This window comes from Leucopleurus acutus, assembly GCF_964270905.1.
Source record: "Leucopleurus acutus genome assembly, chromosome: 20".
Classification (NCBI taxonomy): Eukaryota; Metazoa; Chordata; class Mammalia; order Artiodactyla; family Delphinidae; genus Leucopleurus; species Leucopleurus acutus.
This window is the reverse complement of record NC_139162.1, coordinates 5,269,582-5,287,176: the sequence shown is the minus strand read 5'-3', so window position 1 is coordinate 5,287,176 and position 17,595 is coordinate 5,269,582. Positions and strand designations below refer to the sequence as shown.

Genomic DNA, 17,595 nt, shown 5'->3' with positions numbered 1-17,595 from the left:
CTAGCTGTATGCCCTGCAGTCAAAAGAAATAGGATTGGGTAAACGAGTAACTGTCCTCACCACAGTTTCCTCTGATGGCAAGAAACCGAAATTGATTCTGGCTGACTTCAGTGCCAAAAAGAATCTCCTGAATAAACGCCGAGTGTGTTACAGAATCCAGGGGAGAGTTGAAGAGCCAGCACAGGCCCAGATCTCAGAGGCAGAGCTTCCATCTTTCTGGTTAGAGCGGTGCCTTCAGTGTAACTCAGCCAGAAAGGCTCTTTCTATTGGAGTTGATCATACCCGTCTCCCCTCTGAGCCTTGAACCAACTGAGAGAAATAAAGCCAAGAATCAGATCGTGCCAAGGAGAGTACAGCTTGGCCTTTAGAGGACAGTGAGCTTCCTGCCCCCTGCTCAGTTCACTCACCAGTGACAGAACAGCTGGATGGCTGACGGTCTCGTCCCCCAAACGGGGTGCATCCCGTATGGGCGGAGAAGAGCACCAGCGTGGTAACTGTCCTCCCAGAACATTCAAGAAGGTAAAATCCTGGACTTCCCTGATGGCACAGTGGTTAAGAATCCGCCTGCCAATGCAGGGAACACAGGTTCGAGCCCTGGTCCGGGAAGATCCCACATGCCACGGAGCAACTAAGCCCGTGCGCCACAACTACTGAGCCTGCACTCTAGAGCCCACAAGCCACAATTACTGAGCCCACGTGCCACAACTACTGAAGCCCGCAGGCCTAGAGCCCGTGCTCCACAAGAAGAGAAGCCACTGCAATGAGAAGCACACCCACCGTAACAATGAGTAGCCCCCGCTCTCTGCAACTAGAGAAAGCTGGCGGGCAGCAACGAAGACCCAACACAGCCAAAAATAAATAAAATGAGTAAATAAATTTATTAAAAAAAACAAAAAAAAAAGAAGATAAAACCCTTCTATTGGGCCCAGGAGCAGCATGGGAGAGGCAAGAGGGTTTGCCCTACGTTCTGTCTCCATGATGCCTGGTTTCACATTTCATATTCCCGGAATCCGATTGTCCCACCTGGGGTTAGGGAGTTAACTGTGACTTGCTCAACTATTGTGAGGGAGACAAACGTGCACGTGGCCACCAGGGCCTATTCCTCTGCATCAATGTTTCTTCCCAGATGATGGGCAGCTGTGGGCTGCCTAGGACCCTTGTCCAGCAGAATAACAAAGGCAGAGTGACCTCTGAGCGGTGCAGAAATGCGCATGTGTATGTATATTTCAAGTACGAGGGATTTAGGGGCAGACTTCCTAGAAAAGGCTCAGCTGGAGTGGGAGGCAGGTCAGAGGTGAGTGGAAGGTTTTCCAGTTGTGTAAGAGCAAGGGGGCTCATACATATGCAATTTTCTCTAAGGCTTCCACATTTCAGAGGAGGTGCTTGTATCATTGGCTGCTTGGTTTTTATTACTTTTGTCATTGTGAAAGCAATTATGTTTATTATAGAAAAATCCCCAAATACTCATAGGCCAGTGGACGTCTTATCTTCGAGTTGCTTTTCAAAGTGGAAATCTGGAAACAACTCAAACAAATGACCATCCAGTAGGGAATGAGTGAATAAATTATGCTGGTCTGGAAACAACTCAAACAAATGACCATCCAGTAGGGAATGAATGAATAAATTATGCTGGTCTGGAAACAACTCAAACAAATGACCATCCAGTAGGGAATGATTGAATAAATTATGCTGGTCTGGAAACAACTCAAACAAATGACCATCCAATAGGAAATGATTGAATAACTTATGCTGAATCCATACAGTGGGCTGTTATACAGCTGTTGAAATGAATAGACAGATCTATAAGCAGAGGTGAAAGTGATATGGTAAGACGGATTGTACAGCGGTGTGAATGCTATCATTTGTTTAAATATATGTGTATCTAAAATGTGTGTGTGTGTGTGTGTGTGTGTGTGTGTGTGATGTGTAGGACAAAGGAGGGAGACACCAGGCTACTAACAACATTACCTCTTGGAGATGGGGTTGGGGGTGGGTAGAGAGGAATGCTCACTTTCCACTTTAGAAATGACTGTATCGTTTCTATTTTCCTTACAATAATTGGATATTCTCTGACAATACAAACATATTCTTTGGTAGCCTTAAGTTTGGCAGAAAATTGAGACTTTGGAACATCTCATCTCAAACCTTGCAATATATCTAGTTCATAGTCTAATTGATTTTCCACTAGGTTAATCAATCGAGTTCCCATTGCAATCATAAAGTTTTATTTATATGAGGAGACAGGAGTTGGCTGGTTCATTTTTGTAAATTATTTATAAAATTTGTTAAACTACAGGAGAGTTAAGCCAACGTGTCATTATTCGTTTGCGCCAGCGAAAGAATTTGTATGTACCTCTGCTTAGCTCTGACTCTATTTTGTTACAGTTATATGTGAACATGCCTGTCATCGACCGTAAACGTCTCTGAACCCCTTAAAGAAAAGGACCCTCTTCCCATCCCTATATCCCCAACACCATATTTAGACTCGATGTCCAATAACTTCCAACTAAAGGAATGCAAGAACTAATGAAAGAAAAAATTATAATAACTCTCTTTGGTCCAAAAAAATATTTCTGCAGAGGGGAAAATTTTTAAAGGAAAAACAATGTATTCGTGAAATTATTGGAATACTCTTGTGAAGAGCCTATTGTGATACTCTAGTGTGATACAATTGCTCTTACACTGTCTTGCAAATAACCAGATAATTGATCATAGCATTCGTTGCAATATTAGTCAGAATTCCCTTGTTGCTTCTCACAGAACATCTCAATTAAATGTCTTAAGGAAAGGAGAAATTTATTAGCTCATAGAACTCACAAATCTGAGGGGTAAATTCTGGCTTCAAGAATGACTATTAAAGAGCTCAAATTAGATTAAAAGAACTCCATCCCTTCCTCTCAGTTCTGTGTTGTCTTCTTTCTCAGGCTGCCTTTCTCTGTGTGGTTGCAAATGGTCACCGCCAGCTCCAGATTTTGGTCCTACCACCTTCAAGTCCAACAGAAAGAGGAGTTCTTTTGCCTACAAGTTCTAAAGAAATATGTCCTGGAACTGAGTTTCAATCCCAGGTGGCCTAACTTGGGTTATGTGCCTATCACATGGCAATGGGAATGGGAGGCCCTGATTGTACAAGCCTGAGCTACATGACCATCCCTAGTCCAGGGATAGAGTCAACCCTACCTGAACTCCACGTGTACTAAGAGTGTGGAAGCGATGATACCCTCAAAGGAAGTATAGCATCAGTACCAGAGGAGGATGGGATGGATGCTTGGGAAGGCGGGGCAGCACATATCCAATAGAGTTAGCGCTTGAAGCTACCCTGGGGTGTGTGTCCACAGCTACCTTCACTGCAAGTTGGAGAAGGGCAAGTGCTATGAGAAATTTACATCCTTGTTCAACAGCCATTATAGAATCATGCTCATCCCCCAATGTGTTTCATGGGGCAAGGTCAGCTGTTCTTTAACAACAAGCCATGCCTGGGGTCATAAACTAAACATCCTGATAGGAATGATACGAAAATCGGTAAGATCTTCTTGAAAGCAATGTTGAAATATCAATAAATACTCTTAAAATGTTCAGACTCTTTAGCCTAATAATTCCACTTCCTGGAATCTATCTTTTTTTTTTTTTTGCGATACACCGGCCTCTCACTGTTGTGGCCTCCCCCGTTGTGGGGCACAGGCTCTGGACGCGCAGGCTCAACGGCCATGGCTCACGGGCCCAGCCACTCCACAGCATGTGGGATCTTCCCGGACCGGGGCACGAACCCGTGTCCCCTGCATCAGCAGGCGGACTCCCAACCACTGCGTCACCAGGGAAGCCCTAAAGTTTTTTTTTTAAGTCAAAATACATTGAGAGCTTCCTGAATAAAGATGTTCATTGCAGTGTTATTTAAAATTGTCAAAATTTTAAGAAGACTAGAAATAACCTCAAGTCCTAATAATTGAAGAAATAAATTATAAATTATGCATATGATTAATTTTATGCAACCCTTAAAATAATATCAAGGAATTATGGTGGTAAATGATATTGCATGAGGGAAATGATATTAAGTTTCCATCCCCACAGCCAACTCTAGTCTATGAATGGTGACTGTCTTGCCTTGGAGAGATTCCAAAGACACATTTATGCACAACAGGTAAGAGTGCTATGAAAGGCGCCTGCCCTAGATGGAGGGGGGCACACAGCGTCAGCCCGAGCAACATGCATGTCCCCTATCCCGAGTGATAACCCAGATCTAAATGTCATCCTCTGTTGTGCTTTTGCTTTGTAGACTCTGGAAAATCCCAAGTATGAATTGATCATTGAGGCTCAAGATATGGCTGGACTGGATGTTGGATTAACAGGCACGGCCACAGCGACAATCATGATCGATGACAAAAACGATCACTCGCCTAAATTCACCAAGAAAGAGGTAAACCCCTGTTGAGTGCCAGCCTTGTGTTCATGGCCGTGATTGCTGATTAATATTAATTCAGTGTACCACAGCCCTAGCCCGCTCCCTGCTTGGGACATCAAAACCCTCCTTTGTGGAGAGAAGATGGTGTCTTGCTGGAATACTTTTTTACATTTTTATCTTTTTTTTTTTTTTTTTTGTAAAGCTGAAAATACCAGAGCATTATGAAAACAAAAGTATTGAATCTTGTTGAAGTCCATAAGAAGACAACTTTTAATGCCAAAGTGCCATTTTCGTAGTTTTATTGGTGTTATTTAGCGCTGAATTGTGTGAGTCCTGTTGTGATTTTAGCATAACAATAATTTTTTTCAGCAAGTACAGATTGAGAGGCCAGACGGAAAAGCATCAAGAAGGTAAAGCAGATTTTCTTGGCCATAACAGGGTGGCCCAGGAGCTTATCAATAACAACCAAGTTAGCTTGTCTGGCAGAGACATTACTATTCGCAGCTCCTGTGCTTTTATGATTGTGGATCGTGCTTGCTGTTTCCCATTTTTTCCAATGGAGCAATGTTTGGGGACAGGCTGAGTATGCAAGATTTCATCCAGCTGCTGAATTTGTATCCAGGCTAGGGAGTCACTGGCACTGTGCATCTGATGGAAATGTGCTGCGGTCATGGTTTCTTTGGGGGTCAGGACCAGAGCCAAGGACTTGACGCCCCTCTTACTGCACAGGAGCGTAGCATCAGTAATGACAGCCCCGTCGTTTGCCAGACCTTTCCTGGACATCCACCACCACCACGGGCTCTCCACCCTCGATCCATTGCCTCATCTGACCGTGTGAGGTTGGATTCGTGAGCCACATTTTTTACCCAGTGAGAGTGCTTATTTTAAGCTCAGAGAATCTAGATCTCCAGGGTTACAGGCAGAGTAAGTGGCAGAAATGGGATGTGAGCACAGCTCCCTGTTTACCATGCTCTCAGCTGCAGTGCTTTGCTTCCAAGGAAGACGTTGATATTTTCTACCCTCCCGGGCAGTCAGAAAAAAGATCCGTGTCTGGATTTGCAGTTGCCCACCCCTCTCTCAAGTGTCTCAGGGCTACCCCAGGTGGCCCTTCTCAGCCCCCTGGCTCCGCAGTGAGCTCTCCACATTAGCAGGCCTACATGACTCATTCACGAGGTGGAAGTCTCCCCCTCTGCCAGTGGTGTCTTGGACACTCAGAATTCTAACCTCAAAACAACAAAGTCCACGTAGCTGACGGTCTATTCTGTTGCTCCCATGACACTGTTTCTATAGCTGCTAATACAGATTGCTTATTAGTCCCATGTTTCTCAAACTGTGTTCCAAGAAATTAGTTCCACAAGTTATTATCACTATAGGGCAGGGGGTGGAGAGAGATTTCAGGGTCAGACAGATATGGAGAACACTGAGATGAATGGTGTGAAAGATTTCTTTCACTGTAGGACTTCTGGGTACCTTTAAAATGCTTTGTGTTTCTCTAAGAGGGGTAGGTGTGGTCTGTAGGGTTTCTCAGACTTATTTGGCCTGGGAATAATTTTTCCTGGTCCATCTCACCATGGCTCATCGAGCTGGTATTTGTGGGATATTCATTAGGAGATATTGGTTTATCTGCAGAATTTCCTGCAAACCTCTTTCAAAAGAATAACTCAAGGCACAGTGTAATATTCAATATAGATGTAGTAATGAAAATAGAAATTGGATAACCCCAATCTAAAATAAGAAAACCTATTAACGTTACCAGGTGGATGAGATTAATTAGTTATTTCAGTGGAGCCTAAACTAAGCTCAGAATTGTGTACCTAGTTATGGACTAAATACTGTGAGTGAGAGGCTTTTGTTGTTGTTGTTATTAATACCAATGAATTCAAGGAAAAATTTTAACATAGATCTTAAAGTAAGAGACCTTAAGTAATATAATGGAAAATGTATTCATTTGTGAATATTGGCAAAAGCACAAAACTCTCTTCAAATGGACATTGGGGGCTTCCCTGGTGGCGCACTGGTTGAGAATCTGCCTGTCACTGCAGGGAGACATGGGTATGAGCCTTGGTCCGGGAAGATCCCACGTGCCACAGAGCAACTAAGCCTGTGCACCACAACTACTGAGCCTGCGAGCCACAACTACTGAAGCCTGCATGCCTAGAGCCCATGCTCCGCAACAAGAGAAGCCACCGCAATGAGAAGCCCGCGCACCACAACAAAGAGTAGCCCCTGCTCACCGCAACTAGAGAAAGCCCGCGCGCGACAATGAAGACCCAAAGCAGCCAAAAATAAATAAATAAATAAATTTATTTTTTTAAAAAATGGACATTGGACAGTGAGCTTGAGATTCCCTCAGGGCAGAGCTGATGTCACAACTCATATGGAGATACAAGTAACAAAACGAGAAAAATGGGTAGCTAGCAAGTACATCAGATTCTCTCTCTCAGATGTTAGGTATCCCATAGGAGTCTTTGCCAATGTTGGATAAATCAAATTCACAATTAAATTTTCTAGCATGTTCCAGGATGGCTGATGTTCTTTGTCATTGATTCATACATTTTGGACATGTATGAACGCTAGAGGCAGTATAACAGCGATGTGAAGGGCTGGGCTCTGGACCAGAACTGGATTCATATCACACCTACCAGCCATGGGATCTGAGCACGTTCACCATCTACATTCTCGTTTTGTCACCTGTTCATGGGGCTGATGCTAAAGCCCACCTCATTGGGCTCTTGTGAATGTCAAATGAGCGGAGTGGTGAAGAGCCCTAGTGCTTGTCACCTCATGTTCTCTGGCGTGTTGGCGATGGGGATATGGTGGGCGTTTAGAAGGCGGTAGTGAGGACAGTCATGACGAGGGTAGTGGGACAAAGGCAGCGGCGAGGAAGGTGGTGAGGAAGACGGCTGCGGTGAGCAAGATGATTACATGATGGTGACGATGTTTCTAAAATTCAAAAGGCCAACTGACGTTCTTATCTAAAGGGCCATCTCCCCTCCATGTTGAAAGGCTGCTGTTTTCCTTGAAAGCGATCTATGAACCTGCTCAAGCACTTCAAAATATGTGATTAAGACCCTCAAGTTCCAGGGGAGAAGTAATTCTGGAGGAGAGGTGGTGGAATCTGTGAAACTCATCACTGTGGGCAAAAGCAAAGAAGGCTAAGAGGAACCTGTTAGGCGGAAAAAGAGGACTGATAAGGACTCAGCCCAAAGGTAGTGGTCTTGGGTGTGGAAGTGGTCAAACAGGATGAACTAGGAATAGAGAGGAAACATGGACCCTGTGATCTTAAAGATGAAATAATTTTCAGAGATGAAGGTCAAGGTTCAGTCATCCCAGAATGGAAATGGTGGTCATTTGGGCTTAAAGGTATCTAGGAACCTGTCCAAGAAGATGTTGCCTTATGTAAGTTTCTGCATGTATTAGGACATTTCTTAGGAAATTCATGAAAGTATATGGTTATTATCTCTTTTTAAAATTCTATTTTACATGGTCTTCCATCTCCAGAGAGGTGCATTTTTTGATCTGTTTAAAAGAGGAGTTTCAGTTGGCCACAAATAACAGACAGGAAATAATGCTCTGTTAAATGGGTTAGAGGTATAGTTTCTCTCACATAGAAGTCCGTAGGTAGACAGTCCCAGGCCAGTATGGTGAGACCATGATATTGTCAGTTTACCGTATTCCTCTTATCTTTCTTCTCTGCCTTCCCCAAAGCTGCCTCGTGGTACAATAGGGTCACCGCGGTGCCAGCCATCATGTGCATGTAACAGGTAGAAAGAAGCAGGAAATGAGAAGGGCAGAGGAGGACCTGCCACCTAAGTAAACGTCATTTAAAGAGATTCCCCAGAAAGTCAAATGACTTACATCTCCTTAGCCTTCCTGATATGTGAGGGTGACTGAGAAAAACTCCAGCTATCTTTAGTTGGCAGGTTGCAGCCCTTGGTAATGTAGGGGTTGTTACTAAGGAAGGAGATATTTTAAAGGGCGTTTTAAACAGCACATTCTTAGTGCAAACTAAGATCATTTGTTCCCCTTGTGTTTATTCACACTGACCGTAAGCTTGCTGAGAAGCAAAGCCCACACCTCTCTTATTCTCTGTTGCATTCCCAGTTGGCAGTCAATAATTCACTCTCTGCCAAATGTTTCCTGAAGGTGATTTTAACTGGAGAACAGTTTCACTGGATATGATGAACCAAGTACTTTAAATTGTTACTGACACATGAAATCAATTTTTAGTCATTGATTTTCATGAAAATTTGGGTTAGAAGCACTAGTCTCCCTATGGAGAGTCTTCCGTGAGTTTTCCTAATAGCTTTCACACGTGGCTTTAACTGTTAGTTTATGTTTACATGTTAGTTGTGACTTTTCTAGATTAGGTATTTGGAAATGATTTTAGGAAATCTAGTTAAACTTTCCAAACCCAGAGTTTGGATTATAGTTGAGAATCTCAGTCCCATTTAGAGCAAAATGACTTGTCCATTTCTCTCTCTAAAGTTGCTTTTTTTTTTTTTAAGAAAAGACACGTGATTTGTACTTATAGCATAGCAGATGCTCAACACATACTGACTGAATAACTCATTTTCATGTAAACCCCAGGTCATGAGGACTAACAGACTTGCTATTAATTTTAAAAGAATGTGTTTGCAAATGATTATAATGTTTTTAAATGAGTTTTCATTCATTTATTCAATCAGTTGATTTTCAGATTTTAATTAAAATGGCAATTGGTAATGAAGACTGAATAACAGGATTTTTTTTTTTTTTGGCTATTTGATGAATTCTTTCTAAAGTAAATGTTTCAGTGTTCAAGCTATAACATTACAATACATGTAGTAAAAATGGCATAAATCTTAAAAGGCCCTGTCTTCCTGGAAGATGAGGGATGGGTAAATGCTCTGATTTTCATAAAGGGGTGAAGATAAATGGTGTGAGCCGGAAGCCGGCTAGGTGAAACTGAGCCACCAGCAGATATTTGCATTAAGTTATCAAGGGGGTGCTGGGGTCCAGTCTCCAACTCCTAAAAGTCTTCAAGGACCTTAATGCTTTAGGAGTCTTATTTTTCTTTGGACCATGAGCTTTCATAATAAAAATATTTTCTTAATTAACTGCCTAATTTGCCCTATAATACTTTTTCTCTTACATGTTTGTCTGAAAACTCTGTGGTCTCTTCTTTATATAATAATTATGCAAAACCATTTTCTATAGAAAGAGAGCAAAAAGACTAGTCTTTCCTATAGCAGGGTTGATAGAAATTTGCTCTGTATTATTGAGAGTTTAGAAACATTTTTTTCACCTTTACTACATTATTTCATTGTTGGAAAACTCGTGTAAATTTTGAGAATTGTGGTTAAATTTAAGGAAATCTCTATCAAGTTTCTGTCGTATATATATGTTTTATATATGTACATATGTATACATATATATATGAGCTCTGCAGTTTCAAATGTTCTTGTATAAAGACTAATCTTTAAATTGACGACACTTGTTATTTATGTCACCCACATCGTTGTTTTGAAACATATTAAGCGTTTTATATTGTCTTTATTGATGTTGGTATTGCAGGTAAATCACAAGAAATTTAAATCTTTACCGATGTGTTCATTATGACTCACTTCTCTTCATTAGTAAGTTTATCAATCAAGGAACTATTTTATTTCTTACATCAGAAATTTACTTTTTCCTCTTAATGAAATATCTGATGCAAGATGATGTCAGGATAACATTTGTTTTATTCCTTAACTTTATCATTTTTGCTTTCTGTACACCAATAAGAGTAGAAAAGGATGACTTTAAATCAGTCTAGGATTGAATTAGTTCATCGAGTTTCAGTCTTACATGAGGGCCATCGTGGTTTCCCTTACTCCTGGGTACAGCCTTTCTGGGGCCCCAGCTGAAAGATGGGTATTTTTACAAGGGCCCTTCCGCCTTGGACACCCTGAATTTCAGTGGTCTTGTCATCCCCATGAGACTGCTGAAAGCTCTGCTCAGCTTCCTGCTCTCTTAGCAGCACTTTCTTCTGCTCAGATTCTTAGCCTTTTGTCCCTGTGCCTTTATAATTTAGAAACTGCGTTAAGGATAAAAGTTCCATAAAGTATTGGCTTCACTTCAGTAAACTTCCCTTCTCAACAGGATGCTGGATTCTCAAGTTCTGGCTGTCTTCATAGCTCTGTAGTGCTTTCAAATAGGTGGGGGGTTTTGTGTGACATCTGTATTCTTGAGTTATCCCAGATTTGAGGGATGGTCTAGAAGAAGCTTGCCCCACTTACCATAAACAAAGAAAAATATGGATTAGCTTTTTAACCTGGATTACTAGGGAAAAGCAGTAGATATTGTGTATATGGAATTCACTGTAGCACAAAACATCACAATATTTTCATTAAAAACATGGATTGAAGAAATATAATTAGTTTTGACAGTAACCACCCCCTCTCATACCATTTGCTTCAAAATCAACTCATTTTAGTAAAAAGATTAAAAATGTTGTGTCTCCTCCTTGATATTGATAATCAAGAAATGACTAACCCTGAGGGAATTGAACTGCATCATTAGAGGCAGACTTTGCTTTCCTGTTCCTTCGCTCTTGAGTTGACATGAGTATTGGGAGTTTTCTGAACTCTTTTGGATCTCTTCATTTGTTTTTGGTAGTTTGATGGCCCCAGGTATAAAGCTCGTAAATGTACCTTTGTGTGCCAAAGGTCTAACTGAAGTGAATGTATTTATCCACTCCTCCAGGATTCCATGCAATATATTTGAGTGCTTTAAATGAAGCTCTCCGTAAGAGTTTATTTCCCTTAGGAGAGCCCTTTAAATTCAGAGGTGCCTGTGTCTAAACACTGACCACATAATTATATATGCTGCTTGCTCAGTAGAGATTAATCCAGAAAACCAACCACATACTTCTTAGAAGATCGAACCCATTTCAATTATCTGACACAAGTGACTTTTCTGGAGGGTGGAGTCCAAACATACACTATTGGGATCTTTATCCCGTGCTTTGGCTGGCGGATGGAGGTATCCCAGTATGTACAGAAAGGGAATATTTGGAGAGAATAGAGCAGTGTGATTTCAGTGCACGGATACCACCAATTCCCAGCTGTGCAAATGGTCACATCCCTCCAGATTACATCACTTCCTGGTCCATCTTCGTCCAGGCCAACATCTTGTCCAAGGACTCCAGGAGCCATCTATTGCAAATTGCATTCCCAGCTTCCCATCATATAATTGAAGAAGGGTTGGCTGCAAAACAGCCAACACCCACGTTCCCCATTTATCTTCACTTGGAAGGGGTGAGTTCATTGCTTTCTTTGCACCAAGGTCGTAGAAAAACACGAAATCATCAACTAAATCTCCTAGTGTTCAAATTTCAGAGGTACTTGAAACAGCAGGTCTACAGCTGGATTTCTCGACTAAAAGAGAGTGAAGTGAAACATTTGTTCAAATGTAAGCAGTGCTCTATAAATAGAAGCCATCATCCAAACAAGAGTCTTCCCGCTAAGGAAAAGGGTAGTGTGTGCTTTCCCAGACTTAATTGTTCAAAGACAGCAGGGTGAGAAATCTTGCATTGTCGAAAATGCGCGTGTCGCTTATGCACTGCGTTTGTGATGTTGAAACGTCTGGATTTGTTAAAGTGAAAAACTGTAATCTACCTTGTGGCTGGTTCTTCAAGCCTCTTGTAGAGGTAGACCAGATAGACAGATGATTTATTGCATTAATTGTTCTTTCATAATTATACTCATGATGCATTGATCCCTATCGTCTCTGTGTGAACCTCTATGCAGATTCTGTGCCTTGGCTAAACCTCTGGTTATGCTCAGAGGGTCAGCAGCAACTCAGTGACAATGAAAGCAATTTTTTACTACCACTGGTGGAGTCTCACCACTGAGCCTGTCTCCCAACATCGTTTAGATGCTTTGATATTTAGGGACAGGTCCTTTTCATCACTGCCTCTAGGACTCAGCACAGGGGCAACATCAAAAGTTTAACTAGAGATGAAATTATTATTCATGCAGTAAATCGTTTTTACCACCTGTGGTGTCTCAGCTTCTAATATACTATTAAATATTATTGCAGTTCCATATTATATACAGTGTTGCATGCACACCATCATATGTCGTTATGTAATATTCTGTTATGTATTCTATTCTTTTCTAATATGTACACATCCTAGTTTGCACTTATTTTATTCCAATAATATATAATATTCACCTTCTAATGTGCCATACAATTAAGTTATTTATTTGCTTATTCTCAGTCTCCCCAAATTAGAATGTAAGCTCCACGCAAAAAGGAACTTTGTCTCTTTTGTTCCCTGCTCTGGCCCCAGCACCCAGCTTTGGAACATAACCAAATAATGTGCAAATGAGTGAATAAATTATAAATGTTTGACAATAAGCAACAGAGGCCATCGAAAAGTTAGAGAGTGATGTTGCTGAAAGGGGCTTTAGAAAGAACCTCAACCAACCCTCTGGTTTTAGAGCCGAGGGAGGCTGCTCAAGGCTGATGGCAGATCCCAGGCCAGCCTCATTGTGGCACAAAATACTGCTGCCAGTGAAAAACCAAGGCCCTACTGTAGCACAAAGTCATGAGGGACCCTAAGGTTTATCATTTTTCTGTGGTGCAGAGAGCCGAGAGGGTTGGAGTTAAATTCCTTTCCAGAAGTGAATAAACAAATCTGCATAACTGCAGAGAGCCCTAAATCTACTTCCCTACCAGTCAAGTAAAAAAAAGAAAAAGAAAACTCAACGTTAATAAATTATACATAAAGGAATCATTAGAGTGGAGACAGACTTGACTTTTCCTGCAAACTTAAAAACAAGAAAGAAAATATTCCACAGCCCCAGAGTTCTGTGTGGGTTCATTCTTCTAAGTGGGATTAAACAAAATAATCCAGAATTGATTTAATATATTCATTTGTTTCCGAACTAAAATCTGTTTTAGTAACAGGCTGAATATCAGTTTTCCCAGTATAGGCAGCATTTTATTTTGCTGTCGACCTGCCCAGATCTGAGAAGACAGGAATTTATGAGAAGTATCTTCTTCAAGAAGCCTGTCTTAACTGAATGTACCTATTGCATATCGTAACATTACACTGTTGCCTTCCAAAGTGCATTCATTCATGCATTCACTGACTCACCAGCCCATCCATCAGAAGTGTATTCCATGATTCCTCTTTGCCAGGGACTGTGTTAGGCTGGGATGCAGTGTGGTGAGCACAACATCCCAGACTAACAAACATGGTCCCTGACCTCAGGAAGTTACGGTCTAAAGTGGGGACAACTGACCAGCAAAGCAAATAGCTACATATGGTCCCTAGCGACAAGATGGAATCACCGTACATGGACACATTGTGTACACACGCCATGACACTCACTGAGGAGGTGACATTTACAGTGACTGTGCTAGTGTCCTAGGGCTGCTGTAACAAAATATCACACACTGTGTGGCTTGAACAGCATTCATTTGCTCACAGTTCTGGAGGCCAGAAGTCCAAGATCAAAGTATCCGCAGGGTGGTTCTTCCTGCGGGAGCGCTTGCTCATGCCCGTTGCTTACGTTTCCAGTGGTTTGCTGGCAGTCTGTGGCGCTCATAGGCTTGTAGATGCGTCACCCGTCTGCCCTCATCTTCGCACGGCCTTCTCCCTGTGTGCGTGTCTGTGCATAATTTTCCCATTTTTATAAGAATGCTAGTCATATTGGATTGGAGCCCACCCTGTGACCTCATCTTAGCTTGGTCACCTCTGTTTCCAAAGAAGGTCATATTCTGAGATACTGCCAGTTAGGACTCCACCAGATCTTTTTGGGGAGACAAAATTCAGCCCATGCCAGTGAGACGTGGGAGTATGCAGAGGGTCTGTGTGAAGACATGGAGGCTGGGAAGAGCATGTCTTGCTTGAGGAACTGAGAGCTGTTCAGTGTGGCTGGAGCAGCCTGAGAGATGGCGGGGAGTGTGAGACTGGGCCCAGTCATGCAGGCAAGGCAAGGAGGCGGTTCACCGGAAGTGCAGGGGGAAGACATTGGCGGACACAGTAAAGGGTAGACCTTCCAAGACTTGGCGCCCCCATGCTGCTCAGGAATACCGTTGTTCCTATGGTCAGAGACTGCTGGCAATGATGCCACCAGTCACACACGACCCACCACCTATATCCTTCACAGAACTGGAAATAACAACAGCAGGGAACCAGCATTAGTGGACATTTACACAGTTGTTGTTAAGCTTATGAAGCCCTTCCACACTCCACATACTCTCTCCCACCTAAAACCTGGACAACCCAGTGAAAAGGGTCTCGTTCTCACCCCCATGCAAAGAAGAAAGCTGAGGCTAAGCGGGCTGATTCCTCCCCAGATCACTGGGGAGCTAGAGGTTGAGATTCTGAACTTTGCACCTCCTTTTTCCTTGCAAATTCAAAGAGGTGTCTTCTCTTAGCAGGTGTTCCATCAGTAATAGCAAATATGTAATGAGCTTTTATCAAAGGCAAGACTGGCCATTCTGTCAGAAGTTCTGTCTGTCCAGCACTCCTGGACCTGCTCCTTCATCCTCTGTATCATTAAACAAACATCCAGAAGCCAGTGCAAACATCTGAAAGCACTTGGTTTGGGCCAGGCAGTGTCCAAGAGGCTTACATACATTCCACTGTTCACTCCTGCTGCCAACCCTGAGACTCTCATTGTCATACCCATTTCATGGGTGTGGAGACTGAGGCTCAGAGAGCTGAAGAACTTGCCCAGAGTCTAGGCCCCATGCTCTCAACCCTGCACGAAGCTGCTTCTGCACCAAGCTGCTTCTGCACCATGCCGGCATTAACAACTCTCCAGCGCAGTGTCTGTAGACCCCATTCTCAGAGCACATCTGCCAACTTCAGCCACAGCTGTTATGTTCCTATTCCGTGGTCTTGCCCTTCGGGTCAGCTCTCCAGCATTCCTTGGCAGGGCTTTTCCTCAGAGAACACCCATCTGGTTTTTCCATTTACACTTGGGCACCAGGGACTGCTGAAGATGCAGGGCTTATAACCTCCAATCTCAGTTCTGCCTGAACTTTTCCAGCATCACCTCATCACCTCCTGCCTCCCTGTTGCCACACCTGCCTCTCTGTTCAAATCAGGACAGTGTTTAATGCAAGCCCTAGATACAACTACAACACACACACACACACACACACACACGCACACTTCTCCCCTGGGCTCACCAGGATGAGTGTAAGCTACTCTTTCTCCCTCCACAATTTCTTCAAATTAAAAAAAAGGGGAGAGATCTTTTATTTTATTTATTTTTTAATATATATTTTTTTAATTTATTTTATTTATTTATTTTTGGCTGTGTTTGGTCTTTGTTGCCATGCGCAGGCTTTCTCTAGTTGCCACGAGCAGGGGCTGCTCTTCGTTGCAGTGTGCGGGCTTCTCATTGCCGTGGCTTCTCTTGTTGCAGAGCACGGGCTCTAGGCACACGGGTTCAGTAGTTGTGGTGCATGGGCTCAGTAGCTGTGGCTCGTGGGCTCTAGAGTGCAGGCTCCGTAGTTGTGGCGCACGGGCTTAGTTGCTCCGCGGCATGTGGGATCTTCCCGGACCAGGGCTCGAACCCGTGTCCCCTGCATTGGCAGGCAGATTCTTAGTCACTGAGCCATCAGGGAAGCCCAGGAGAGATCTTCTAATTGCCAGTGAATTTGATTAGTAGTCTTGTGTCTTTATTTTGATAGGTCTAGTGGGCAAATATAATAATCATTTCTTACAAGCAAAGAATAAATGAAAAATGTTTTCATCCAGAAAACCAATTTTTTTAAGCTAACGGTGATTAAGTGCTCATCTATGGGAGGTACGAAGTGCTTTAGGCATCTTAACTCATCTAATTCTCATAGCAGCCCTAGGACATAAGTACTCTTATTATCCCCATCCCCAAACAGATGATGAAACTGAGTCATGGGAATGTTAGAAACACGCCCCCGCTTATAGTATGCTGGGGCAGGGATGCCACCTCCAGGTGCCTGGTTCCAGAGCACAGGTCTCAACCATTATGCTAGACTCGCTTTCTGAGATTTTACACGTTGTTCTAGTTCTGTGGGCTTCAGAAGTGAAAGAAGCCAGGCCCCTGACACACTGGCCTTTTGTTAGTTTCTCAACAACCAAATCAAATAACCTATGTTGAATGCAGCAACGTTGTTGGAAAGATATTGACAGTTCCACTTTATATACCTTCACGTGCATATCTAATTCAGAATCTTCCGGTATCACTGTCAGTGGCTTATAATGGTACACTAATTATTAGATATCTCGATTGAAATCCAGGTTTTACTCACTGGAGAATTCGGGCAAAGGCCTATAAAGCAAGAAAAACTTTGGTTCATTAACTAGGGTCTTTTTTATACTAGTCTGCTATCTCCGATAACGATTTTTAAATCTTTTAAATTTATAACTTTCGTTACTGCAGTTTCTCGAACATTAATGAAATAATGTGCTTCCTCAAGTTCACAGATCTTTTGTGCATTTGATATACTTGTTCTGAGTTAGCAGGGTTGAAAGTGGCCTCAGCTTTCTTTCATGCCCTCACCGCGTGCTTAGCTAACAGAGGCAGTGAGCTGCAGGCTGGAGACTTAAAGAAGATGGGCAAGCCCTTGTCTTCTTGTGGCTTAGCAGGGAGGACAGATATTAAAGGAGTGCAAGAGGGGTGCCTTCCACAGATGAATTCAGAGAGCTTTGGGAACATGACCTAAGGAAAACAGACCTGGTCGGAGATTTGGAAAGGAGAGGTCGTAAGGTAATTTGTCATCCTCTTAAGTCTTGGCTTTGCTAAGAGAAGTGATGCAGGTGGTGCTAGGATAGCTCCTTCTGAGCAAAGCATGCAGCTTATGTAAATGCCCTGAGGCATGCACGTGGCCTTTGAGGGGCTGAAAGAAGGAGCTGGGGCTAGCCTGTACTGTGTACGCACAAGGGTGGGTGAGAGAGGTGGCCCACCCTGTGTGAGTCTGCTCCCCCACTAACAGACTTCAGGAAGCCATGCATTTCCCTTAAGGTCCCTCAGGTCTCCCAGTCAGAATTAACCGGCTCTCTTTCACCAGCGTTTTGTTCCTGCCTCAATCACAGCATTCTTCCCAGCATGCGTTGGGTCAGCATTATAGGTATCCATTTCTTCCTTCTCCAGACTGGAGCTCCCTGAGGGCAGACACAGCTTCATTTGTCACCTTCTTCCCCTTCAGTCACAGAACAGTGTACACAGAGG

At 42.9% G+C, this 17,595-nt stretch overlaps 1 protein-coding gene across 1 annotated transcript in view; it reads left to right on the top strand.

Moving 5' to 3' along the window:
- The window catches only part of CDH13 (cadherin 13), a 1,019,214-nt gene that overhangs the window by 867,879 nt on the left and 133,740 nt on the right, over window positions 1–17,595 (top strand). The window contains exon 8 of the mRNA XM_082862470.1: window positions 4,271–4,411. Coding sequence (XP_082718596.1) covers window positions 4,271–4,411 — 141 coding nt within the window. The remainder of the gene's footprint in view (window positions 1–4,270; window positions 4,412–17,595) is intronic.